The sequence below is a fragment of the Anser cygnoides genome, chromosome 2 (genome assembly GCF_040182565.1).
Source record: "Anser cygnoides isolate HZ-2024a breed goose chromosome 2, Taihu_goose_T2T_genome, whole genome shotgun sequence".
Classification (NCBI taxonomy): domain Eukaryota; kingdom Metazoa; phylum Chordata; class Aves; order Anseriformes; family Anatidae; genus Anser; species Anser cygnoides.
Window position 1 is genome coordinate 1,216,321 of NC_089874.1, and position 26,548 is coordinate 1,242,868.

At 57.2% G+C, this 26,548-nt stretch overlaps 2 protein-coding genes and 1 long non-coding RNA gene across 9 annotated transcripts in view; all 3 read left to right on the forward strand.

The window, feature by feature from the left end:
- ELP6 (elongator acetyltransferase complex subunit 6) lies at positions 1 to 15,603 on the forward strand. Of its 2 annotated transcripts, XM_066991103.1 has the most exons (7): positions 1 to 156; positions 3,587 to 3,665; positions 4,899 to 4,969; positions 11,409 to 11,536; positions 12,447 to 12,639; positions 13,991 to 14,137; positions 14,687 to 15,603. In XM_066991103.1, exons 1-7 carry the CDS (start codon positions 103 to 105, stop codon positions 14,810 to 14,812), a joined length of 798 nt encoding a protein of 265 aa, XP_066847204.1. In that variant the 5' UTR covers positions 1 to 102; the 3' UTR covers positions 14,813 to 15,603. The 2 variants fall into 2 exon arrangements, with proteins under 2 accessions (XP_066847204.1, XP_066847205.1); XM_066991104.1 differs by lacking the exons at positions 13,991 to 14,137; positions 14,687 to 15,603 and adding an exon at positions 13,068 to 13,969.
- LOC136789867 (uncharacterized) lies at positions 6,810 to 11,192 on the forward strand. The gene is made up of 2 exons (XR_010828931.1): positions 6,810 to 7,052; positions 7,463 to 11,192. It is a non-coding gene; the product is annotated as an uncharacterized lncRNA (long non-coding RNA).
- A 637-nt stretch (positions 15,604 to 16,240) lies between the features above and the next one.
- The window catches only part of SCAP (SREBF chaperone), a 57,973-nt gene continuing 47,665 nt past the window's right edge, over positions 16,241 to 26,548 (forward strand). The window contains exons 1-4 of one of the 6 annotated variants that reach the window (XM_066991037.1): positions 16,978 to 17,332; positions 17,385 to 17,463; positions 17,532 to 18,421; positions 19,169 to 19,352. The gene's annotated coding sequence lies outside the window, so the exon portion shown is untranslated. Of the gene's footprint in view, positions 16,336 to 16,977; positions 18,422 to 19,168; positions 19,353 to 26,548 lie in introns of those variants that run through there. The other 5 variants (XM_066991039.1, XM_066991035.1, XM_066991036.1 and 2 more) reach the window with 5 other exon arrangements.

Sequence of the window (26,548 nt, forward strand, 5' to 3'; positions counted from 1 at the left end):
GGAAGGGGAGGGAGAAGAGGGCTCCGCCCGCCGCATGCGCTGCTGCGGTTCCTCCCCCCCCACGAAGCCACGGGCACCGGGAGGCAGCGGCGGCCCCCGGCCATGCTGGCGGAGCTCAACGAGCTGCTGGGCGCCTCCCCGCAGCGCCCGGGCACGGTGAGGGCGGCGGCGGCGGGGCGGAGGCGCGGGGAACGCCGGGAGTTGTAGTCCGGGCGGCGGGGGGGGGGGGCGGCCGCCATGGCGCGGGCAGGGCCTCGCCGCCACAGGCAGCGCTGTCCCCGGCACCACCATCAGTGCCACCGCCGCTGTCACTAATGTGTCCCCCCCCCAACCCCGCCTGCAGCCCCTGGGGGGGCTGCCAGGCTTCTGCCCCGCGGGCCGGGGGCTGTGGTCACAAAACAGCATTGCCCCAAATGTATTCACGCCCCTCTGGTGCGCTGTAGGGGTTTAAGCTCCTTTAGGCTGCTCTGTTCATTTATTTTGTCCCTGTAGGTTTTTGGTTTTTTTTTTTCTGGGGCTAGTTCACAAGTCTTACGAGGAGAGACTGGGGGTGTTTAGTCTGGGGAAGACGAGGCGCAGGGCAGACCTCGCTGCTCTCTGAAAATACCTGAAAGGAAGGTGTGGGGAGCTGGGGGTCGGCCTCTTCCCACAGATAACCAGTGATAGGACCAGAGGGAACGGCCTCAAGGTGTGCCGGGGGAGGTTCAGGTTGGAAATGAGGAGACATTTCTGCTCAGAAAGAGCAGTCAGGCGTTGGGACGGGTTGCCCAGGGAGGTGGTGGCGTCACCGTCCCTGGGGGTGTTCAAGGAGCGGTTGGACGTGGTGCTTGGGGCCATGGGTTAGTGGTGACATTGTTGGGAGGGGGTGGTTGGACCAGGTGAGCTTGGAGGTCTCCTCCGACCTTAACGATTCTACGATTCTGTGAAATCATGTGGTGACAAAACACCCTGTGTAAGGGCCGTGAGGTGCTTGGGGTAAAAAGTTAACAAAACGCACGTGTGTCACGGAGAACTTGTCCTTCCTGATGGATGCTGGGTCAGGCCATAAAGGCGTGTTCGGGATGGTAGCTTTGTAAGTCAGAGCCTCCCTGCTCCTTCCCTTTTAGAGCACACGATGCCGGTAGGGTAATGTGCTTGGCCAGAAAATGGCAGCGAAGCAGTGCCCTGTTGCCAGAAGGACAGACGGACATCAGTGGGACCAAAGCAGAGGCTGCCCGAGCCCCCAGGCCCCTCAGGTTGGTGTCTGGGGGCTGAGCATGGAGGCCCCGAACGAGGAGCCTTGGTGGAGGCCGTGGGACGGGCAGGGGTGCTGTCACCCACCAGGCCCTTCTCCCAGGCAGGGGTCTCGATGGACGGAGAAATCAGAGACAAAACTGGGGATAAGGAATGTGGCCAAGCGGTATCGTGGTCTGACGCCGCAGCCCTGCAAAGTGGGGCTTGGTGCAAATTGGGAATTCAGAAGAGCAAAACCGACAGGAGGTTTGGCCTCAAGATCCCGAGTTTTGACTTGGCAGCGTAGGCAGAACCTGGCAGAGGCGCCGATCCGAAGGCTCCTCTGTGTGGGGAATTGCCTCAGATTTGTGTCTGCTCTTCCTTTTCCATCAGCCAGGGACGTGGACTTCTTCTCCACACTCGGATGCCCTACCACACCTGGCTACAAAGGCTGGCCAGAAATCAGTGTCCTGCTGTGCTTAAAAAGCACCAGCCCTTTGCAAATCTCCTCTTCCCATTCTGTTTTCTGCATCGCCGCGGTTAAGTCTGTGCCATTTTCCAAGTGCTGACTGCAGGGCTGGTAGGTGGAAGAAGCTGCTGCCTGCGTGGGTGTATCTGATATGTCACCACTGAATGCTTGTGACATCCACCGCTGCCCTGCTGATTGATTTTGGCAGTTTCTAACAAGTCGCTGCAGCTTCTGCTTTGTAGCCTGCAGGTGGAAAGAGTGCGAAAGCAGCGTGCGGAGAGACCAGGGGCAGACAGATGGAGAAGGTGCTGCAAGAAGGCGGCTTTCCCTTTGAAAGTGCTTCATCCCAAGCCCTTTCTGGCCTTGAGAAGGATGTGCAGGTGGGGGACGAGGGTCAGACCGTGCACCCCCGTGAGCTGTGGTGCAGCTACTGCCTCTGGAGGTGCACGGTTCGGGCATTCCCACCCCTCACAAGCTGGGCACGTACACGTTGGCGGTGGAGAGTTTTGGGCACAGTCTAAGCTGCTGCAGTGCGACAGCAAAGTGAGGATCGGCAGGATTAAAGGTCAACAATGGGAAGTTTTGAAGAAGCTAAATAATGTATGCTCTGCATGACAGCATCCCACTGTGTTCTGCGCAGCGTGCGTGGTAGCGAAGCGCAGAGCCTTCCGAGAGCTGTCAGGTGGACTTGGCTTCAGCGGGCAGGAGGAGGGACGTGGGGCTGCCTTCCGGCTGACTGCATGCAGGAGGAGAGGCCGAGGGGATGGAGCAGGAGCTCTGGCAGGAGCTGAACCGAGGAACACTTGATCTTGTGCTGTTTTAACACAGAGACCCCTCTGGGCTTCACCTTGGAGGGTGCATCCCGGTGAGATTCCCACCGTGTGGTGCCTCCTGCTATTGTAATGACCACCAAGGCGTACCCCTTTTTTGCATAGAAAAGTGCTTTTTGGCTGGGGCAGAGCAGCCTTTCGGGACCCAAAGTCCTGCCTTGCATCCCGTGCGGACGTGTTCAATATTTGCCGTTCCATTAGCACCGCTTTACAACACGTGTTAGGCATCGGGGAGTTACCTGATAGATGGCTTGCAAATTGCCTGTGGGTAGCGTGCTTGTTGCTGCGAAGGGCTTTGTTGTTTTTTTTTTATTCTTCCAGTAGATTGAAAAAAAAAATGCATTGGTAAGTTCTTTGTGATTAAAAACAACCCTTCTGTGATTCGTATTGATTAAAGAAAAATCCTGGCTAAGGTTGTAATGGCAACAAACGCCTTGATGAGACTGGTGCTGATAACAAGCACGCGCTGATGAACTGAATTAATTTCCTGCGTGATCCAAACAAGGTTTATACTTTGTGCAGGGAGCTCTGCTCCTGTAGCAGTATTTAGGTGGTACGAACGTGGTTTGGGGTTAGCACGCAGCAGGGGTGGGAGGACTGCCTGGGACGGGCTGGGAGCAGGGAGGGAGCAGCAGCAGGGGGAGCAGAGCTGGTGGCTCTTGTCCCCGTGCCACCTGCACCACTGTGCGCAGAGGGAGGACGAACCTCAGTCGGAGGAGAGTTGGGAGGCGGAAACTGCTCACAGCCACCCATGACGGAGGTGTCCAGCACCAGGAGCGTGAAAGCACGCTGTGGAAGCTTCTTGGTGGGCACAGAGCGAGGGGTCCAGCGTGAGGGCTTTCAGGTGGCGGGCAGATCTTCCACCGCGGGCTCAATGTCTGCTGCTGCCTCTCCACAGGTCAGCATCCCTTTGTAAATGGATGGGTGGCTGGAGCGCTGCTTCTGCCCTCTGTAACGCCTGCAGAGCCTCCCCTGGCTGCAGGCCCTTGCAGGCACCTTGTCTACCAAGATCGAGCCGGGAGCTGTTCGTACCCTCGTGGTGCTCTGTTAAGTTCTTTTGCTTCTTCTTTTCCAGGGTAAATTCACGCTGCTGCGAGACACCGGGACGGACGGCAGCTTCCTGGTGCACCATTTCCTCTCCTTCTACCTCAGAGGTATGCGAGCAGCAGGACTCTGCGAGGCGAGGGCTTGTCTTCGCCTGGTCCTTGGAGCTTCCTCCTCCGAGAAGTGATTCTCCTTGAGCAGAGGCTGGTTTGGCAGAGCACGTGGCATCCTTGGATTAGCGCAAGGCCCTGGCGTCAGGATTTATGGATCCCAGTCCCGGCTTGTTCTTGGGACGTGCTCCATAGCCTTGGGCACTCGGGACTTGCCCTGTAGCCTTAATCTCCCTGCAGCTCGTTTCGTCATTAGTGCAGCGCAGGTTGGAAATCACAGGGGCACCCGAGAGCGAGGTGATGAATGCAGTTCCTTCGCTACTCAGCCTTTCATAACACAATTAAAAATATCAGGAACAACTGAACAAGCAGATAAGATGGCAGCGAGTAAACAAACAAACAAGCAGGGGGTTTGCCGAGTTGCCTAATTGCTTTTCTGCTACCCTTTCACCTGTGAGCAACCTGCCAGCCCCTGCAGAGAGGGCACTGGGTGCCTGGGCTCCTCCAGCTTTCGGCTGGCAAAGCAGCCGGCCCTGCAAATGTGGTCAGACCGAACCTCTCCGACTTGAAACTCAGCTCAGAGCGCTGTGCGTGTGGTGGGGCTGAGAGCATCCTGCCCCCCAACAGCTGCCACCTCCTCAGCTTACAGCTTCACCCTATTTTTAAAAATTAATCCACGCTCCCTGGCAGGGAGGAGCAAGCACACGGATTTGGTTCGTACCCAAGCCACAAGGCCGGGCCGTCACGTGCCGGGTTTTCCAAAATCACGTTTTAGCGAGGTGGCTTTGTCAGCGTTGCTGGTTCTGTGTGTATTTCCAGACAAGGTCACTCGCTCTGTGAGAGCCAAAACAGGGACTTTTGGCGTGCCAGGGATTTCAGTAGTTCGTGTCATGGTCGGCCGTTGGCCTCCTTGCAGCGGGACCAGCAAACAACGCCGGGAAATCCCAGGGCAGAATGACGTGAGACAGAAAAGAGGCCTTTAATTTTTTTTGTCCTCTCTTTCTTGTTCTTTCCATTTCTTTTTAACCTGACTAAAATTTTCCCTAAACCAGAAAACCCACAGAGAGGTGAAAATTGGAAGCCCAGCCACGAGCAAGTGAGGGGCTGCCTAGACCTGCCTCACTTCAAGGCTTTTGCAGACAGATTTGCAGCCTGGCTGCTGTGATTTGTGTGCCTTGATAATGGCAGCTTGCAAAATCGAAATAATAACGCGCCTTTTGTCTTCTCCCCCAGCCGGCTGTAAGGTTTGCTTTGTGGCCCTGCTCCAGTCCTTCAGTCACTATAACATCGTAGCACAGAAGCTGGTAAGTCTCCTGGCACAGGTGAATAATTACAGGCCTGGGCAGTTTCTGTTGGGTGGAAAGAAATGAGAATAAAGAATGGAAATCGCACGTGAGCACAGATTCACAGGTCTTGGTGGGGCCGGTCAGGCTCGGTGCTCCTGCAGCGGGGAACGGGGAGCGTTCTCGCTGGGGGAGGGATGTGATACGGGACAAAAGCCAGGCTTAGGATTAGGATCAGGCTTGTCTGATTAGGATGCTCACTGCAGCAGCCCCACCGGGCGCTCCCTGCCTGCTTACTTTAGGCTTAGAAGAGTTTTCTGGCGTTCCCCAGACAAGCCCAGACCGGTAGGTGTAGTTTCACTGGTGCAGTGTCCATGGGGCCTCTCCGTGCTCCTGCAGCGTCCTCTGGCTACACGGCACAGGAGGGCTTTGTCCTCTGTCCTGTGGCTGCATTGTCCTGAACCATTTTGGGCTGGAACACCTGTAAATTCGGGACGATGCCTGTGTGCTGCTTTTGGCCCCTGGGCCAAGCCATCCCTTAGAGGCATCCGAGGAGCCACAGGTGAGAACGTTCTCAACAATTCCCTTCCCACGGTGAGTCAGGCAGGGACTACGTGTACCACGAAAGGAGAAAGCTAGAAAAAACCAAGCAGGAGAGGTCATTCCCGGTGTCAGCAAACCACTCTCCCCTCTGGGTTTGAACTGCGCCTCTCGGCTTTTTGTGAAGTGCTCTCTCACGGACGTGAAATGCTCCGGCTGTGAAGTCCGGGTGACCTTCCCGAGCTGGAGGATGAGGACTTGTGTTGAACCTCCCTGCTCTGGTTCTGCTGGGAAACCTCGCAGTGCTTCTGCTGGTAAAGACTCTCAGGTGTTGGAGAACCAGGTGGTGTGATGACGGTGTAGTCCTGCTGTAAATGTGGGATGAATGTTGGTACTTGCTAAACAGCTGTATTTTATTTAATATTCGGTTTTTACCTTTTAAAAGGAGATAAATGGTCTGAGAGCTCAGACCTAAGTTAATTAAAAGGGACTGAGCAAACAAAGCATTTCCATGTGAAGCTTTAACTCTCGGCCAGGTGCTGAACGTGCGTTTCCCCTGCAGAGCATCTCCCTGCTGAGCAAACCAGGCTCTGCGAGCGCTGAATAATTCTGCCCTTCGTGCTGCAGAGAGCAGGAAATTTTGGGGGGAGCTTGCTAAGTGGGATGGGAACCCCCTTACCGTGTCTGCTCTCAAAGAAGAATCACATTCGTTGGTCTGTTTCTTCACGTGGTGCAGTGTCCTGGTACGCAGTTTGAGTGCGGGCTTTTAATAGGTGGCGGCGTCACCTCCCTCCTGGGGGGAGCCCGAGAAGTGAGAGCACGCGAGGATTAGCTGGAGCACGTGTGCAACAAAAACGATTTGCTGTCGGTGCTTCCAACAGGCAGGCACTCTCGGGAGAGGAGGTGATAAGAAGAACAGTGCGGTTTGCTCAGGGGAGTTCGGAGGAGCGATTGCATTCGCCTCCAGCAGCGAGCTGGCCCCGTGCCGGTGGTTTCAGGCCCCTGAGTCAGTTTTACGTTGTGACCTGGCAGACGTCTGCCTGGCTGGTTGGTGGGAGCTCTTCCTGAGCTCCGAGCAGCCGGAGGCTGTACCTCCGCCGGTTGTTTGTATCTGGGTTTCCGTGAGGTCTTGCCTTTGCTCGAATCCTTCTTTGCCTAAACAAACATGTCAGGTGGTTTTTGGCAGGGTGGTTCCACGTAGACTTGTTTATGATCGGAGACTCGTTCATGATCGGAGACTTGTTTATGATTGGAATTCGCTCCGTTCACAGCCGGCAGCGTGGCTGTGCTGCCGTAGGTGCCTGCAGGAGACCAGCTGAGATGTCATTTACGCCGCTGCAGCGAGCCCTGGGCTCAGGCACAGCTCTGAGCCGAGACGTGCCGCGTGCTTCTGCGAGCGGCCAGCAGCTCCCTGCCCACCTCCTCGTCCTCAGGGGCACGCTGAAGACGAGCTGCCCGGCTCTCTGTGCCGGCCGGGAGAGCTGCAGGCCGTCGGGATGTTCTCCAGGAAAAGGCCTCTGGCTGGAAGAACCTGGCTGCTGATGTTACGTTACCCCATGCACAGGTTAAATCTCCTCTGCAGAATCATCATGTGCTTGTGAAAGGCTCAGCGGAAAGAGCTTCGCAACTCGGTGGTGCTCCTCTTTCTGCTGGGGACGGGGTGGGGGCTGCAGGGGGCTGGGGAGGGACTCTTGGGCAGGGGGTGTAGGGACAGGACACGGGGTGACGGCTTTAAGGCATCAGAGGGTGGGTCTGGGTTAGATCCAAGGCAGAAATCCTTCCCTCTGCGAGCGGTGAGGCCTGGCGCAGGCTGCTGAAGCCAGGGGGGTAGGATACAGACTTTGCAGTGATATCTTGTGCTCCCCGTAGCACCTGATGTTGTTTCCCAGTTCCCCACAGTGTCGCCAGGTCGTACCAGCCCAGAACCAGTTCCTCATAGCCTGGCCAAGTGCAGTGACTTATTTTCACTTGCAGGAAGAAGCTTCCCTGTTTTTTTGTGCCTGTCCTGCCTCCACAGGAACGGCTTCACCTTTTTCTTTTCTTCAAATCCCACTCTTCCTGAGGATCCACGCTTAATTTTGAGGGACAGACAATGTTAGAGGTGTTTGTCATGGCCTCCCAGGCAGCACGCTCGGCTCTAGGAAGACTCATGGCACCGGGGCAGCTTGCCAGGTCGGTGTCCCACCCTCGTTTGTACGACGTTTGTTTTCTTTTAGAGGAAAAACGTCTTTATCCCCGCTTGGCCTCCCTTGTGCCTGCTCCCCCGTCCCGTGCCGTGGCGCTGAGACCCCCAGAGCAGAGGACGCTGCCTGGTCGCCTCTGCTCGCCCCTGCAGGTGCTGCCCCGCAGGAGAGACCTCGCAGGATCGCCTGATCGCGGAGCATCGCGCTTTGCACCGCGGCTGCTGCTTGAGTTAATGCCCGCTGCCTCGCGAGCTCCATTACCAGCTCTCGCCTGCAAATATTTGGCTTTCCGTCATCACCCGGCCAGCAGCGAGCGGCGCTTTTGGCTTTTAGGGACGTCGGTGCTGGCAGGCCGGCGGGACGTGGCGCTGTGGGTGAGAGCAGTTGTGCTCCTTTGTGGAGCTCGCGGCCCCCGTCACGCCGGGCTGCTATTTGAGAGGCGTCTCCGGGCTCGATCGATAAAGGACAGATTGCCAGAGATAACGTCTGGGTGCGATAATGGAGCGCGGTGCTGCGAGATAACGAAAGCTTTCAGGGCCGGCAACGCACGCTGTTAGGGTGCGCTGCGGCGCGGCGGCTCTACAGCAAGGACCTTTGTAGCGGCGGAGCTGCTGGCGGTCAGGGAGGTGCCGTTGGCCGTTTCGGGCGCTTTTCTCACCCATGTTGAGCTGTCCTGGGGCTTCCCATGCTGGGAAGGTGCTGCTCAGGCGGGCTGTTGGGTGCCTGCGGTGCTGGGGCGTGAGACCTCGTCCAGCGCTGCGTCTCTGGGACCTGGTTCTCCCGCTGGAAAACGAGCCTGGACGTGCTGGGTTCCCCCAGGAACATCGTGGCACTCAGGGGCTCAAGTTCCCCTGTTCAAGCCATCCACATGCTGCCCCAACCTGCCCTTCCCTCAGGCTGCCTCCCTGCTCTCGATTCCTGAATTATCGACATCGAGAGTGAGCTCGGACACTGCTCCTGCGTTTAAGTGCCCAAGTCCTGCGGGCTCCAGGATTTGACCAGGGGATCAGGGCCGTGAGGCCGCCCTGAAGCTCAGCCCTGCTCCGTGGCACGCCAGGTATTTGCCGTCTGCTCCGCATTCCTGCCGCACAAAGGCCCTTCTGTCCTTGGCCAGAAATTGTTCCATGGTGTGGGCTTGCTGTTGCCTAAGAGGCTCGTGTTAGCTCTGCGCCCCTGCCCCGCTCCTCGCAGGGTTTTAGTGAGGAATTATCACCTGCCGAAGCTGGATTCTGGCGTCTGGAGCCCGCATCAGCCTCTGCGGGACTCCGGGCTGGCGGGAGGTGTCGTGGGGAGATGGAAGGGCCCCGCAGCCTCCCCCAGCGTCTCTTTCTTGGGAATTACCGCTCCTGCCTCGCCTGGGGGAAAGGGAGACGAGGGAAGGCAACGTGGGTGAGGTGAGGGGGGGCGTGATGCCAGCCGCAACGCTTAGGGCTCGATGCTGTTCATCGAGAGGGTGCTGGAAAACAAAAGGGGTAAGTCCGAAAGTGCTGGCTGGCTCCTCGCCTGAGGCAGTCCCTGCCCACAGATCCACGGCCAGGGTCTGCGTGGCCTGCAGGGCTCCTTTCCTCCCACCAGCCTGCGTGGGAGACTGGAAAAACGAAGGGCAAACTTGAGGCCGAGTGAGGAACTTGCCAGGCGCAGGCCCGGTGCCCTTCACCCCCGAGCAGCCTGCGCTAGCCGAGGCTGCGTGCTGCGGTGCCCCTGGCCGTGAGTGAGGACGTTGCCTCCGAGCCGCCGTTCCCTAATTGCCGCAGGCAGCATGTCCTGGCACCGGCCCCGCTGAAGGGATCTCTCCCCCTAGGATTTCAGCAGGGAGGGAAGGCGGCGTAAATCTGTCTTCCCTATCGTCAGCGCTGAGCATGTGGCAACTGATAAGCCTCGCGGGAGCTTGGGGTTAATCTTCCTGCAAAGGACCTCGTCCTTATCTGCTCAGACCTTCTCTCTGGGGGGTCCCTTTGCTCACAAAGCAGCCCCGTGTAGGGATATCTCATTGATCAGATGCTTGGGATTGCTTGCTGATCTATTAAAAAAAAAGAAAAAGGAAGGAGGAAGGTGAAATGTTGGCACTTGTTTTTGAGGTCAGAGTGACAGCAGGTGAGATGTGGGGGCAGAAATCCGGAGGCAGAAGTGGACGCATCACTTAGCCGCGTCTCCCCCTCGTGCAAAGGGAGAGCTCTCGGGGTGTCTGAGCACTGGCAACGCTTGGAAAACCTCCAAGGCCTTTTCGGAAGGAGGCGCTGGGGCCGTGCCAAGCACAGTGCTCGAGCTCCTGGGGGGAAGAGCTGCTCCGAGCCTTCGGCTCCGGCATCGCCAACACTGCGCCCAAGTGTCCCGCAGCTCCCAGCAGGGCTGCTTAGGAAAAAAGCAAAAAAAAATATATATATTTTCTGTGATGCTTAAAAAAGTGGGAAAGCAGCGGGGCTGCTGGTGTGCGCCTCTCCCAGCGTTCAGGCAGAAGCCAGGCTTGAGGCGAGGGCCAGTGCTGCTCAGCCACGCTCCGGGCAGGGGCACAAACTCTCACAGCCGCCAGCAGCGATGTCTTTCCCCAGGCAAAACACGGGAACCGCTTTCTCAGCACCCTTGCTTCTGGTTCCTGGCCTCTGGCTCACCGGTTCTGCCCCTTGAGCAACGCCGCGCGGAGCAAAACCTCCCTGAGCTCCCCACGAGCCGTCCGTGCCACCGCCTCGTCCGGCTACCTGCGGCGCCGCACAGCGGCCCGGCTTCAGGGTGCCGGGGCGCCGCTAGTCCCCGTGCCAACGCTCCCCGGCTCCGTTTTAATTTCTGATGGTCCCGCTGCGAAACGTGGGGAGCAACCTGCGCCGAGAGCCACCTCCTGCTGCTGGGGAAGGCACGGCTTGACCGGGTGAGAAGGGGGCACACGGTGCGCGTGGCACGTTGTGTGACCGTGCCAGTGACGAGCACTAAGTTTTCTCCCAAAACGTGGGCTGATGCAAGCTGGGGGGGGCTGCAGAATTGCCAGAAGTCGCCCCTGATGATAAAGGAGGATGAACTTGATGATGAACCACGCCTCTGGTTGGGATCCTCCGCGTGTGTGTGCGCCGCAGCTGTGCCAGGGCTTTCTCCGCTGGCGGTGGGGGCTGGATGGGCCCCGTCTCGAGGCTGGCGTCGTGAAGGAGGCTGAGAGCAGAAACCTGGGCTGGGGGTTGTGTCGCGGCCCCTCTTCCTCCTCCGAAGGGCTGAGGCTGCTTCCCCGGCCACCCCGCTGTCTCCCAGGCGTCGGGGTGCCCAGCCCGCGGCCTTCTCCAGGTGCGTGGGTTGTGCTGAGGAGCTGCCAGCACCAGGGCGTCGTTATTGCCACAGCGGTGATTGGAAAGCAGCGAAAACCCTCGGCTTCACCAGCCAAGGAGGTGAAGCAATCGCCGCCCGCTAACACCCCGTGCCTGTCTCCTTCTCCCTGGCTCTGGATGAGAATTTTCTCCCATGCTGGGCCAGCAACGATGCTGCTGTCTTCCCAGGAGCGATTCCAGGTCGTCTGAGCGCCCCAAATCACAGCAACTTCTTTTTTCTCCCGGCAAAATAAAGGCAAGTGACCGCGTCCACCCGGTTGTGCAGCAGAACCGCCTGTTTCAGCCGCTGTGCAGGAGTCACCGAGGCGGCGGCTTTATTTCGTTGAGATGAGATTGGATAGAAATAGGCTCGGTGATCCGCTTGGTTCTGCTTGCACCCTTCCTGCGGAGCCGTGTGCTCCACAACGTGATGTTTTCCTCTCTCCCCAGGGAGTCAGTCTGACAGCTGCCAGGGAGCGGGGACAGCTCGTCTTCTTGGAAGGCCTCAAGTCCTGCCTCGACCTCTTGTTCGGGGAGGAGGAGCCGTCGGGAGAGCCCAGTCCTCTTCAGTTTATAAGGTAAGCCCGACCGGCTGCACAGGGCAGAGGTGGTTCTGGTGCGGTGTGTTTCCCCTCCAGCTCCTGTGTCGTGTCTCCTGCCGATGCAGAGAGCAGCAGCGAAGCCCCGGGGCTGAGACCAGGCTCCCCTTGGGCTTCCCTCCGGGGCGCAGGGGCTCAGTACCTGTGCCCGATGCTCAGACACCCTCCGTGGAGGGAAATGCCAGCGCCACACACGCTGCTGTGCTTTCCCTGCCGCTCCGAGAGGGATTCTGTCCCACTTCTCCAGCATTTCGGGGCAATTTCTGCTCCCGTCTTCGCTGCCAAGCGTGTTATAGCTCTAGAGAAAATTTATTTCAGCTCTCAAACTGGCTTTTGTCAAATAACTCCATCCGAGCAATTAGAGAGCGGTGCTGCTTTTAGCCGCGTTGGCTTTCATTTTTGTTCCCACCTCACTTTTCCCCGTCCCTGATGGTTTGATAAAAGCGTTATCAGACCCCGCGCGGCGGAGAGAAATCACCCCCGCCTGTGCTGGAGGAGCAGCAGGGCGCACACGAAGCAACCGAACCGAGCTTCGCGCCCCGTCAGGCTGAGTGACCGGCTGCTGGGGGCCGCAGGGCATGCGGAGAGCTCCCGTGGGTCGGTGCGTGTGGCAGCAGGACCCACCGAGGGCTGTTAAATTGGGAGCTGAGACACGGCTGGAGGAGAGATGAGGGCAGGCAGCGAGGCCTCGCAACCAACCTACCTGTGCCCTTCGGGTGTGGGTGCGCGGGCTGGTAGGGAAGCGTTGGACCCGGTGACTGTCACAGCAGTGGGGACAGCACGGGTGGCACGGGCCGGCGATCCCCTTTTGGGGTCAGCGAGGCTCGCGGGGCGAGGAGAGGGACGCGAGGGTGGGCAGAACCCCTTCGAGGTCTCTCTTCTCTTCCAGCGGGAGCACCTCCAACCTCAAAGCCTTGTTTGACTTCGTCCGGACCTCCCTGACTCCCGCCGACAGCGCCTCGTGGAAGGGCTCGGTGCTGCTGGTGGACGACCTCAGCGTCCTGCTCAGCCTGGGCGCCGCGCCGGTGGCTGTGCTCGACTTCATCCACTACTGCAGGGTCGTGGTGTGCTCTCAGCTCCAGGTACCGCTCCCTCCGCATGCGTGTGCCAACGTCCAAGAGCCTCTGGAGCAAAGCCTGGCTTTGTCTCCATTATCTTCCTCTGCACAGTAGGGCTTTGTTTTTCCGGAAAGTTCAAATCATTATTCCAAGGGGAATAATTCTTGGGGGGCTGGTCAGAGCCTTGGGGTACCTCTGCAAGGTTCTTTGCAGCCGGTTTCCCTGGAGGTGCTGTGGGAAGGGCTCTCTTCGCCCCTGACGTGTGAACAGAGCTTTGAGGTGGAAATTACCATTTTTAAGAGCTCCCCAGAGCTTGCTGCTCACACACGTTTGTGCGCACGTGGGAAGGAAGCGGGTTGGGAAGGTGACGAGGGGCTGATGAGTCTCGCAGGGGAGACAGATGAAGGTCCAGCTCCTCCTGCAGTTGGAGGGACGTGGGTCTCTGCTTCCAGCAGCCTTCAGCGTTGCTGTGTGCGGCACCAGCTGCTCGAAGGGCGTGCGACAAGGTGGCAATTCCACGAAGATCTCCCCGGCGGTGTGCTCGCTCCTGACGGCATCGCAGCCAAAACTCCTTACGGCCACATCCATCCTTCGCTGTTTACACCGCGGCGTCCTCCGCCCCGGCCACTTCTCTCTTTGCTTGAGTGAGAAATAAAGTAGACGGCGTCAAGTTTTGTTATGCTGCACCTCAAAGCGTGCCAGGGTGTTTGCCCTGCAAGTGCTGACAGGGGATGTTCAGCTCGCTGGGAATATTTACCTCCAAAGCAGCTCAAAAAAAAAAAAAAAAAGATAAATCATGCTAACGCGCTTCTATTTCTATCCAAGATGTTCCGAAGCTTTAAAGAACATTTTAATTGATTGTGGATTTGATGTTATTTTAAGCCCTTGGCAATCTGCATGGGCTGAGGTAGGGCCTCTCGGGACGTGTTTTTGATGGAGCTGGCGTTGCTCAGGGGACCTCCGCTTTTTTCCAAGAGCTGCGGAGGTTCGAGCATCGCGGCTCTGGCTGCGGCCACGCGGCCGCGTCTTTATTTAGCTGCTGGGGAGTTCATCCGCTGCCGTTTGCGCGGCCCGACAGACGGGTTTAACTAGACGGCTGCCTGGGAACAAAGGCCTGATGTATTTTGGGCCGCGGATGAGATCAGATTATATGCACGTCCATGTATATGCGGTGTACAGAGGGCAAGGTGTTTCAGAGAGGTGCCTGTGCCTCGTATTTGTTTTCCCGGTGGACTTCGGAAGCGGGCGCCGTGCCAGCAGGTGCCCACGCAGCTTAGCTAGCAGGGCATTTCTGCCGGCTCCTCTCGCTCCCTCCCCTTCCTTACCGCCAGTGGATGAGCGAGGGGCTCAGCGCTGCCTGGCGCTCTCGTTCCAGGGGAACATCGTGGTGCTGGTCCACGGCAGCGAGGATGCGGAAGACGAGGAGAACGACCTGGTCGGCAACTCCTTGGGTCATCACAGCGACCTGATCCTGTGGGTGGAGGGGCTGGCGACCGGCTTCTGCAAAGACGTTCACGGGGAGGTAACGCACGCCGGAATGTCACGCATGGCTCTGCCTGGGGACGTGAGCTGTGCTCCAGCTGCCCCACGGGACGCTGCCACTCGTACAGCCCGGGACTAGCGTGGTCTGCAGCGCGGCTGAGGGCTTACACGCTGCCTGGCTGTGGTCTCCAGGGCTTGCTGGAGCTCCCAGACCCTTACGGCTGCGGTGGGGATGTCTCAGTGACGTCCTGCCACCCGGAGACTGCCCATTCCTGGAAGATGGAAAGGGTTTACTCAGCACCAGGCCCTGCACCAAGGTGATCCAAAGGAATGATAGCTAATTCCTGGGAAGCTTCCTCAAATTATCGTGTCCGCGGATCTCGGCCTGGCCTGGAGTGGTCTCTGCGGACTGGGAGGGCAGCTGGGTCGCTGGGGGCTGCCCCCAGGGGTGACAGACTGGCGCCAGGCACCGTGTGATGGCTTTTGTGACAGTGACCACCTTCCCTGGTGGCGCTGGGGGGCAGGGGGGCGAGGATGCTGTAAGGGAGGCAGCCCAAGGGATGATACTCCTCTTCCTTTCCCTTTGCAGATTAAAATAATTAAGAGACTGTCGCTGGAGTCAACGGAGCAGGATCTCGTCCAGGTCTACCAGTACAAGATCCAGGAGAGGAACGTCACCTTCTTCGCTAGAGGGCTGTCCGCTGCCGTGCTGTGATGCAGCGACGCCACGAGAGCACCGCGGCGCGGGGCCGGGGCAGCACCTGTACATCGGAGGTGCCACCGAACCACCCTGCTGGCCTCACCCCTGCCTCCCAGGAGCAAAACTCCCTCGGAGAGAAGCTTGAACGGCTCTCGCGCTACAAGCAGACGTGGGCATCAGCTCGCCAAGAGCTTATTGCATCCCTTTGTCCTCCCACCCTGTTCCCAACCTACGAGGCCAAGAGGAAGAGCGAAAACGTCCGAGGATGTCCCTCAGAGCGTGTAAATACAGGCAGGAGGATGCCCCGGGGGCCGGGCGGGCCTCGCCTTTTCCGTTTGCGGCGTGGCGGTGCCAGGCAGTGCCGCGGCGCGGCGGGGAGCCATCACCCCACCCCGGCCCTTACCGAGGTGACGCAGAGCGGGCGCAGGGCGTGTCGCAACCCTCACCTTTCTCCCAGCGCGGGCGGAGATTTGCTCAACGCCCCCCTGTTCCCGCAGCGTTAACAACCACAGCGCTATTTATAGCCGCTCACCGCCCCGGTGTAAGACCCAGAGGCTGCCTGGGGCAGTTGCTCCCTTGCCTTTTTTTTTTTATTTTCCCTCTTTTCACATAAAACCACTGTGCCCGGATGCGTTCCGTGTGTGATTTCCCAGGCTCGGCCTTGGCTTTGGGTGACGGCTGCTTGTATGTGAGCCTGTTTATGTCGCTGCGCCTGGATCCCAGCCCCTAGCCCTTAACCCTAACCGCTAGCCCCTAACCCCTAGTCCCTAATTCTAGCCCCTAACCCTAATCCTAGCCCCTACCCCTTAACCCCTACCCCACTACCTGCCTGCATTTGAAACACAGCCTAGAATTAAAATATCGAACATACACTGAAAATTTGCTAACGCCTGCCTGTATTTAAAATGCTTCTGGGGGGCTCCTCATCGCTCGTCTTAATTAAAACGAGGATACGGGCACCCGGTAACCGCCGCCGGTACCCGGTAATTCGTCAGGAGCTCCCCTGGGAGGGTGCTGATGGGCGCACAGAGGCGCTGGGCTGCGGGGCGAGCCTTGGGGGGACGGGGACGGGGATGGGGACAGCGGCCCCGGCCCCGGCCCCGGCCCCGGCCCCTCCACGTGCTCCGCCAGCCCCCGGCCACTTCCGCGTCCTGACGTAAGAGCCGCTAACCCCGCCCACAAGGGGCGTGTCCACGCGGACGAGGGCGGGGCTAAAGCGCGAGGGGGCGTGGCCTGGTCGCCTGGGGCGTGCGGTCAGGCAGCGGGGGGGCGTGGTCTGGCAGCAGGGGGCGTGGTCTGGCAGATGAGGGCGTGGCTTAGCGGCAGGGGGCGTGGTCTGGCGTCAGGGGGGTGTGGTCTAACGGGCGGGGGCGTGGTGACGTTGACGCCGGCGGGGGGGCGGGGGGCGGGGCCGGCCCTGCGCGCTCGCGCCCGGCGGCGGCGGGCGGGGGGGGGGGGGTGGGGGCGGGGGGGGGTGGGGGTGGGGGCGGGGAGGGCCGGGAGCGCGCGCGGGGCCGGCGGGCTGCGAGCGGCGTGAGGTAAATCCCGCACCGCGCGGGGGGGGGCGGGATAAGCGCTTAAAAACGGAACTAAAACGGGCAAAATTAAGGGAAAAATTAACGAAGGATCGGCCGAGCCCTGTCGGGGGGGGGGGGGGGGGGGGGCGGAGCGGCGGGGCCGTGAGGTGAGGAGGGGCCGCGCGGGGGTCGGGTGGGGGTGGGCGCCGAGGCCGGGCCGCTGACGGGACCCCCCCGGTCCCCCCCCGGGGCCCCCTCCCCGAATTCCTGCTCGGGAGGAGGCCGCCGGGGCGGGGGGGGGGCGGTGGTGCCGGGCCGGGGCCTGTCCGCGCTGTGCTGCGCTTCCGGGGGTCGGGGGGGGGGAGGAGGGGGAGGGCCGGGGGTGCCCGGGGGGCTGGGGGGGGCCCAGGGGGTGCGGGCGGGGCGAGGGGAGGGGGGTGGGCCGGGGAAGGGAGGGGGCGAGGGGGTGAAGGCGTCGCGGGGAGGGCTGCTGGGGGGCTGCGGTGGGCAGGGGACAAAGGGGGGGACGGGACGGCGGCTGGGGACAGGGAGGTGGGGGACAGGGAGGTGGTCAGTCGGGTGGGTAGGTAGTCAGGTAGGTAGGTGGTCAGTCGGACAGGTAGGTAGGCGGGTAGGTGGTCAGTCGGGCGGGTGGGTGGTCGGTAGGTGGTCAATCGGGCAGGTAGGTAGACAAGGAGGTAGGTAAATAGGCAATCAGGCAGGTAGGTGGTCGATCGGGCGGGTAGGTGGTCAATCGGGCAGGTAGGTAGACAAGGATGTAGGTAAGTAGGCAATCAGGCAGGTAGGTAGGCGGGTAGGTGATCAGTCGGGCGGGTAGGTGGTCAATCAGGTGGGTAGGTGGTCAGTCAGGTGGGCAGGTAGTCGATCAGGCAGGTAGGTAGTCAGTCGCGCAGATAGGTAGTCAATCGGGCGGGTAGGTGGTCAGTCAGGCAGGTGGGTAGTCAGGTAGGTAGGTAAGTAGTCAATCAGGTAGGTAGGTGGTCGGTCAGTCGGGCAGGTAGGTAGGTAAGTAGTCAATCAGGTGGGTAGGTGGTCGGTCAGTTGGGCAGGTAGGTAGGTAGTCAATCGGGTAGGTAGGTGGTCAGGCAGGCAGGTAGGTGGTCGGTAGGTAGTCAACCGGGCAGGGAGGTGGTCGACTGGGCAGGTAGGTAGGTAGGTAGTCACGTAGGTAGGTAGGTGGTCAGTCGGGCAGGTAGGTGGTCAGTCGGGCAGTCGCTGGCTGCCTTGGAGCTGCCCCACTGCTGTGGTTCCCCGGGGCCTTTGCTTTGCGGCACGGCGTGGTGCCGTGGGGATCTCGCACCCCGGCTCGCGGCCCCAGCCTTTGAAGTTTGGTTAAAGTTTAGGAATCGATTTCCTGGCGTTGCGAGCAGGCGAGCCCGGGTTAGGCGAGTGAGGATAACACGCGGGCAGAGGAGCTGTTTGGGTCCCGAGTGCTCTGCTCGTGGTTTCGAGCCTGGGGGGATCCCGAGGGCAGAGCTGCTGCCTGGATGCCAACACGATCCCGATCGCGGTGTCCGCTTATTTGTTAGAGTTGTTACAAGAAAAAAACGCTTCCTGTTCCGACAGAGGCAAAGATGAGGCATGGTCCCCTTCGTGGTGAAACCTGTAGCTGTTGTGACAGCACGCCGGCGTGATAAATTTAGGATTACATGACCGGTTGTGTAATGCAGAAAGGCGATTAGCTGACTTGAATTCACAAGGAAGGAGAACACCCGGGGATTTTCGCCGAACGCGCTGCGTGTGGAGGGCCGTGCTGCTAGCTCCGAATCCTCCCGCCGAAACAATTCCGCTCGGTATTTTCAGCTACGGTGCTGAACTTGACACAATGCTGTTTTATTTTTCCAAACGTGATTTAAATGTACCGACGCCACAAAAGAGCGGAGAAGAATCTATTTTATTTTTTTTTCCCCCTGAGGAGCGTTAAAATAGGTTTCTAAGTGTCCTGATCTCAGCGATGAATGAAGTTTGTCGGGCTTTCTCTGAAGACAGCCGTGCAGTTACTCAGGGTTATTTTCACTCGGTTGCTGGGCCTGTCTTGTCCAAGTTCGTGTGGTTGTGCGTAGAAAAGTCAGGTTCTTCTTCTCTGGTGAGCAAAGAGTTTAAAAATACAATAGGTAGAGCCTGATGAATACAAATATTAATCTGTCTGCAGTGCAGCTCCGCAGGTAGCGAGCAGAAGGGGAGCAGCAGCAGCAGCTGGGGGTCCCTCTCCCCTCGCCGGGAGTGTTGGCAGCTCTCCATCCCCGCGGGGGTGCCGGCAGCCGGGCTCCAGCTCCATCCCCGAAGGGCTCGAGGTGCTGCCGCGGCTCGCCTTGCCCCCCGAGCCCATCCCTGAGCATGAACCAGGGGCAGAGGCACAGCGAGCACTGGAAGCTGTAAGGCTGGGTTACGGCTCCTTCGCACTGCAGGAAGTAAAATGGCCAAATTCGGGCTAAGCATGAAGCTGGAGGGACGTTTATTGCTGAGGTCTGTGGCTGCCCTGCGTCACCTTTACTTTAAACGACAAACTGGCCTCGTGCGTGTCCTGGATGTATCCTGCTCGCTCTGCGTTCCTCCTGCCTGCTGGTACATCCAGGCCGCTGTTTCCAGCCGAGACCTTGTGCCCGTGCCAGCCCGTTCCCCTCCCTCTTAGTTTAGCCCCGCAGCACAACCGAACACCTCTTCCCCTGCTCGTGTGAGAGAAAAGGGTGTTGAGGGGCGTGAGGAAGATCTGGGGCAGCGCAGCCCTCAGTTTCGAAGCCTGTGCAGTGTTACTTGTCGGCTGAAATGGCAAAGAGGAGCGGGGACCCGAGGACGGTTGCCTTCAAGTGAGTCTTTTCTTTTGTGTCCTCAGGTGAAGACACGCTCCCGACGCCTCGGAGTGGCCGGAGCCTGCTGTGCCTAGCTGGATTCCCTCGGGAAGAAAACCCGAGCCTGAGGCCCCTGCCAGCAGCACGGCGAGTTTCAGCTGAAGCGAGCGCAGTGGTGGACGAGGAGAGGAGGAGGAGGAGGAGGAGGAGGAGGGTCGCGTTTCTTTGGTAAAAGCCGAACGGATCTTGTGTGGAGCATTGTGATAAAGATGCCGGGGGGGATAATAGTTGGTTTGTTCTGAGAAGACAATGCCCGGTCTGGGCTTCCAGACTCGTTATCTAACGAAGTAGTCTGGGGGTTGTTTTGCTGTTGGGAAGAAGGAGCTCAGTGATCTGCCAGCCCCGGCTTTTTAATCGGTGGTTATTAGAAAGAAAAATATTTGGTTCTGCGTGACGCTGGGGCTGGCAGAAAGCTCCCTGTGTCGGATGCCGACGGTCCTGGTAGCTTATTCGGGCCCGCCGAGGGCTGCTGCTGTGATCTAGGACCTGCTGAAAATCAATCCCGTGCGAGTGAGTCACCTTACCGATGCCTGCGTGCGCTTGTGCCTGGAACACCTGGAAGCGCAGAGTTATTAGTTCAGAATGGAAACCGTTCTGATTAGAGTTGTGCATGACTTTATTTTGGGGTGGGAGGGGGACAGCGCAGGAAAATAGATGCTGAGGTTTGGTTCTTAATTTTTGCTTTCCGTTTTATGGGCTAACTGGTCCGAGTTGCGTTCTGGTATCTTGTTTCTGTCACCGTTGGCGTGCCGCCCGTGAGAGGATACCTGTTAATTAGATTAATTTGGCTCAGGCCGAGCTTCCAGCGTTCAAGGCTTCAGGGGGAAAATGCCACTGAAGCTCTGAAGTCTGGGAGCTGTGGAGAGGCTCTGTGGAACAGGGCGTCTGTTACCGCGGGGAGCCGGGGGTGCTCTGCTGCTTGTTTTCTGCCTGACCCGGAGGTTTTGCAGAGAGCGTAAGGTGACTTCCTCTGGTAGTTGCGAGGAGGTTCTCGTCTGGATGTGGAAGGCAGAAACCAAAGTCCTCCACCTGGAGCAGGAAGACGATTTCGCGTGCTCCTGCAAAATGCTCCTCAGAAAATTTCTGGTGCGTGATGTTCTGATGTGACAGGCGTTAGACCGGGGCGGTTACTCTGAACCACTTCAGAGTGGGTTTTTTGGGAAACTTTCTTCCAGGGGGCAAACGATCCAGTGTAAGCCGTGGTCTTGGTTAAACCAGACCAGGATAACCCTGGTGTTGTATCAGCAGAGACCACCAGAGCTAGCTGCTGAATTCAATTCAGAGCAGCGCAGGGGCGGTGATGAAAATGTAGGTGATGCAAAAGGTGCCTGGAGCCTCGGTGCTGGCAGTGCAGACTGCAGCAGGAGGAAGATGCCTGAAAAAAGCTCTTCTGCCCTTCCTGAGCGGGTTTCTGGGTGGTGAGGATATGTCCGGATAACGTGAGCCATCGTCAGGTCCCAGTGCTGGCTGTTTCATGGTTTTTTATCCTTTACCAGAGAAGTTTCTTTCTGAATTAATCGCTTCAGAACCCTTCCAGCCTCTGTTTTAGTTTACTGTCTGTACATCTTTGAACTTCTGTCCCCGAAGCAGAAGTGCTTTACTGGGGGAATATTTATGAAGTTCCTGGTAGTAACAGATACCTTATTCATCCGTACAACGACCGTGGTGATACTGCTTAAAAATTAATAGTCTTCTGCTCGGGCTTGTACCTGCAGAAAGTCCTGGGCGCATCCAGAGAGCGTGTGCAGGAGGGAAAAGGGACTGAAGGTCTGGAAAATGGAGAAAGCTGCTGGAAACCTTTATGTGGACGTGGTTTACCTGGGAAGGTTCCTGAAACCCTTCCCGTTTGTCACACCCAAGGCTAAAGCAGAGACCGAGTCACGAGCAGTAGTGCAGCGGGGCTGCCAGCTGAGCTGCATCCCCTTCTGAAGGCTGTATTTGTGTGTTACCTTTGGAAAGTGTTACTGTCGTCTTTAACTTTCACCTCGCTTTCGACAGTTCTACGAGGTATGGAAGGCCAAGTATTTATTGGGGCAGAAAGTCTTTAAAAGTAGCTGCAGTAGAAAGAGGTACTCGGGTATGCAGACAAGGCCACCTGCTTGCGAAACAGGCAGGTAGTCTGTAGGCCTAAATTAAATTCTTTTTTTTCTGTCCCGAAGGCCGGTTTTGAAGCAGGAAGTGCATCCTTTGCAGCAAAAGGAGTCCCGGCTGTAGGTGAGGGAACAGGGAAGAGGCCGTGCTAGTTCCAGCTGTTCGTTTGGCAGGTAGATGGGTAACTGCAGCTGGAGAACTGTGAAGAGAAACTGGGTGAGTGTTGGATGGGTGGGTTGTGAGAGTAAATGACTGCTGTAGGTATTTCTCAGTTCCCTGAACTTCGTCTTGAAAGCAACGCTGGGTTAAAATCCCGTTCTTACACTCCGTGGACTAGCTGCAAACATTGCTTTTACCACTCGTGCCGTGTGTGGCTTACTGAAACCCCGGGGGGGTTGCATTTTTCATTTAAAGACTAATAAAACCATACGAGGAGGATTAAGATAGAAGTCAGACCCAAGTAGCCAAGGTATAAAATTATTCTATGAATGTGGTAGTAGAGGATGATGGAGGGCAGAACAAGAGGAGATCTCGCTGTCTGTTGTTGCAGTATCTTTTGTAGCTGACTTACTGCAGGCTGAAGCCAGCTGGCCAGCGACTGATGCTGCTGACAGACCGGGATGCAGAAGGAACAGGCTCGCAGGCAGCCAGCTGAGTAAGATATTTTCGTTTACGTCCTTAAAGTACAGGCTGGAAAAAATGTTGAAAGCTTCCGTGGGCGTCTTTTGTGAGGAACGGGAAATAGGTGGTGAGGGAAGGCTGGAGAGGAGCGAGCAGCCTGTGGGGGTGAGAGCGGGAAGGGGAGAAAGGAGAGTAGTGGTCATCCTAAAACGCCGGAGCAAGTAGAAAAATGACTTGTACGCACCTGAAGGATTCCAGGGAGCGCGGAACAGCCAGCACTGGTTTGCCGCAGGTGTTTCCCTGACGAAGTGAGTCTGCTGCTTTCCGTGATCCCGTGGCAGGCCTGCCTCTGGCTGCAGAAGGAAAGGGGTCCGTGCGTCCTGAACTCAGGAAGTCCTGATTTTTGTCCTAGTGAGGATCAGGTGGAGGTTTAGGAAAAGGATCGGGTAGGTGAGGCTTAGAAAAAATTATCCTGAGAGGATGCTGCTGTGTATCGGGTACAAAACTGGTTAAATAAACGAGCCCGTTGTGGTACAGATGGCTGGTGTTAGAGCGGGAGGCTGTATTGTGGGGTTACTCTGGGGCCACAGGTTTTCCTCCAGGACTTGTGGGGTAGGACGGACTGCGTGTATTAAAGCCCTAAGTGCCGTGGAGCTGGGAAGGACTGCAGCTACGCGATGTGACGGGACTGAAAATCGAGGAAGGGATTTGATGGCTTCAGCCCTGCCTGCAAAACAGGCCGCAGGCCGCTGCGGGCAGTTGTAAGGCTTTGTGTTCAAGCAAGAATAGTCAGCTGTGGGACTGGAATAATCGAGTGGGTATGATCCAGAAGGAAAGGAGCGTTTTTAGGCACACTGTGCAGGGTTTCACCCACTGGACACGTGCAGTGAAGTGTCACAGGAAGCTGCGTGAAGCTCAGCACGGGAGGACATCGCTCGGGGTGGCTGTAGTCTCTAGCGAAACACCCGAGGACAACTCTGACAAACCCTCTTGGGAATAATCAGGGTGTGACCCCAAACGCTCCGAGGTAGGTGCACGGGTGAGCCTGCAGGGTCCCTTCCAGCCCCGTCTGCTGTCCCGTGAGCTGGCACCGCCACCGAGGCTCGCTGCGTGGCTCTGACCATGGGGCAGCTGGGGGCGGCCTCCCTGCAGGGCGCTGCTCTCGGGGCACGGGGGCACAGGGACCAGGAGGTGGTGGTGTCCCCCACTGCGGTGGGTCTCTGCCCTACGGAGTCCGCTTACAGCTGTCATATTCAAGTATTTAGCTTCATTTTTGCGATTTCCGTGCTTTAATTGAGGCGTGAGGGCTGCATTTGGGAGGCCTTCACTCTTTATTGCTGGGCCGCACCATGTGTGTCACTGGGGAACTTATCGTACGTCGCGCCATGGGAGGGTTGTGACAAAGCTTCCCCTGGGAGTGACACCCAGGAGTGTATTTCACTTCGGTGAATATGTGTGTGTGTATATATATATATATTCTGTGAATGTACTGTGAATACCCAGTACGTATTGTACATCACAAGCAAAAGGCCTGGACTCAGATGCTGAACTCGATCTGGTGGAGAGGTTCGGAAAATGGCACCGGTAGAAATCGTGGACAGAGTACAAAGACAAACTTGCTGCCAGCCTGCGCGGGCTGGGGTGTTCGCGTGCTCCTGTGGGAGTCCCGCGTGAAGCTGCGCTGACTGCAGGTTGCAGTGACTGCTGCCGAAGGGGCTGAGGAGGATGCACAGATGTAGGCACGACTCCTTCACGCTGCGGCTGGGGAGCTCGATTAGCAAGTAGGTAAATGGCAATGAACGCCTGCAGCCCCTGTTATGTCTGTGGAAATGAGTTCTCTTAACGAGATTTTAAAATACGGGCTGAAGATGCCCCATCGGTCTGTTCCTGGAGACGGGATATATCCTAAAAACGATGCTCCTTGCTGGTTACTGTCTGCACCCTGGAACTGCTGCTCCCATCCGGAGTCAGGAGCTGGCTCCCGGCCGCTGGGGAGCCAGCGCCTGGTGCTGAGCAGCAGCGTGCGGAGCGGCAGGAGGCTTTGGGGCTGCTGTGTGTAATGGCAAGGCGTCCCCACGTAACTGTGCATACCTGTTGCATCACCCTCCTGATATTTGAGGGGAAAGCGATTCCCTGGCTGCTTGTGAGGCAGCCGCGTCAACAAACAAAAGGAGCCGCCTGTTCCAAAAGCAGTCGTGTGAGACGTGTCGCACGGGAAGGGGCTGCGAGGCTTAGGTTGGTGTCTTGTCGCTGAGCGTGGACGCTGCTTGGCACAGGGGAAGAGTCCCGAACAAGAGGGGTGTGAGGAGGAGCTGGCAGCCAGCGCCGAGGTCTGGGAAAGTGGCAGTGGCCCCCCAAGCCAGGGGAACGCCTCGCGGGGTGCTTAATGGTGCTTCGCACCTCTTCCTTCCAAAAAATGTGCCCGGTTGCTTTTCTAACCCGTGTGGTGTGGGCAGAGCCCTGGGGTAAAGATGTCTGCAGCTTCCCTGCGCGTTTATTTTGGGCTGCTGCTTTGTAGCTTCACTGGATGTTGCGTGGTGCACGCGCTGGAGGAGGCAGCCCTTCCCTGTTCGTTTCCTCAGATGGCCTCGGGTTTTAGAGGTCTGTTGTACCCATTAGCTGATAAAATCTTTTCCAGATTGGAAAGTCTTCCCATATTATTGTTTTATGGAAACTGCTCCATGTATTTAATCACCCTTGGTTGGGCTTCTCTGTACCTCTTCTAATTCCTCAGTATGTCCTTTCTGAGGTGAGGAGGAGGAGGAACGACCAGAAGGACCGCAGGACCTGGTTCATAAGTGACAAAGCCGGTCTGGAACGCATTCCTGTGCTTGTAACGTTGTTTTCCCCATATGCACCACAGAACATTCATTGGCATTGAACTTAATCTGCAGCCCTGTTGCCCCACTGCTCGGCAGGGAGTTATTTCTGCCGGCTCTTCACTCGGCCTGGTTTTGGTGCCACGACTAGCAGCTGGAGGCGTTGCTGGCGTTGTCAGCGTCGTGCCTTTTCTCCAGGTAACTCGTGAGGCTGCTGAGCGGCCCAGTTCCCTGTGGGGCTGGTGTCCGATCCTTTTAATAGAAGGAGGTAGTTTGTTGTGATCCTTTTTTAACCTCTTGCAATCAATTTCTGGCCTTATGAAGGTCAGAGAATCACAGGACCGTCTAGGTTGGAAGAGACCTCCAAGATCACCAGGTCCAACCTCTGACCTAACACTAACAAGTCCTCCACTAAACCATATCACTAAGCTCAACATCTAAACGTCTTCTAAAGACCTCCGGGGATGGTGACTGTAGCACACGGCTGCTTAGCTTTTCAGCACTCCCCGGTAAGGAGTTCGCCCGAACCCACTTTGAGAAGCCTAGCTAGACTTTCTGAAGTGAATCTCCAGTCTCTGTACTTGGTTATAGCTTTAGAGAAGTCAGTGTTAACAGATCTGTGAGGCTGACTCTTCTACAGCGTGTTGTAATTATTGTCCTCCCGTCCCAAAATTCTGTTAGCTAGTTTCTACTGACTTCAGAGCCCGTGCCGTGGTGATCTGCAGCTTGCCGCCTGCTCCCCATAGCGCTGGCCGAGCACTCCCCACCTCTCCCCGTGGGGCAGAGGCTGCCTGCTCCTGCTGGAGTTCCTTCCACCGAGCTCTTCATCCATGGAGACGGATTCACGCTTGCTTTAGCTTTTCTTCTGTGGCTTTTTGTATTCTCTGTTCTTCCGTATCCCGATCATCTGTTGGCCCTGCGGGCTCCCTGGCAGGCTCGCTCCTGGTATCTGAATTGGGATTTATTATTAGTTCTTATACCTTCTTCCAGCTGTTCCTCCACTGCTTTTTGGCCTGCTGTATAATGTTCTCGTACACAGTGTGCAAGAATTTTTCTCCTTATTTGCCTCATTTAGACACATCTTCAACTCCTGACCAAATTTTCTGATGCGGTAGGCATTTCTTCTGAGCTTCCCATGGTTCCCATACGATATCTTTAGATAGCTTCTGTTATCACCAAACATTTTGCTCTTCTAATTCCCCTTAAGGCTTTTTAAACACAATCTCTTCTTTTTTAATGTAGTCTGCATTTTTTCCTTTGCTGTTCTGCAGAGCAGTGGGTTTTGATTTTGGACTCTTACTCCTGGAAATGCTTTGGTTGTCCAGTGAGGTTTTCGTGTGAAAGCAGAGCCACTGTCCAACCCTGCTGCCTGAACCCTTGGTGAACTGAGTAGTAACAGAATTGGTGCTGATCTTATTGACAGGGAGGTTCAGTGAAAAATACGTTGGATGGCAAGTTCTGAGCTCAATGACTCCTCGATTAAAGCGAAGGAATTGAATCACAGCTTTACAGTTCAGTAGGCGTTGATAAAATCTCAAGTAGGTTTGAGGCATTTGAAGACGTCTTTTGGGAGAGGCTTGCTACCATTTGTTGAAATCTTGTGTGTTCCTTGGTTCTTGCGAGTTCGTCTCTTCCGAAACTCCTGGCAGTCTTTAACGATAGTGTTACAATCACCGTGACTTGTGTTTATCTAAGTAAATGCTGAGTTCTTGACTGCAGGAAATGAATTAAAAGCCAGACGCTACAATCCGATTGTCTCTTTTGCCTTCTTTCTACTTATCTCATTAGAGTAGGAGTTTGCTACTGTCAGTTGCCAAAGGCCTGGAAAAATAT

What these genes read in the sequence shown, in the direction of transcription:
- ELP6 (XM_066991103.1), top strand. Translation starts at nt 103, where the DNA reads ATGCTGGCGGAGCTCAACGAGCTGCTGGGCGCCTCCCCGCAGCGCCCG. An exon ending in CCTCTCCTTCTACCTCAGAG is followed by an intron (nt 3,666 to 4,898) that starts GTATGCGAGCAG and finishes CTTCTCCCCCAG; the next exon opens with CCGGCTGTAAGGTTTGCTTT. An exon ending in GCAAAGACGTTCACGGGGAG is followed by an intron (nt 14,138 to 14,686) that starts GTAACGCACGCC and finishes TTCCCTTTGCAG; the next exon opens with ATTAAAATAATTAAGAGACT.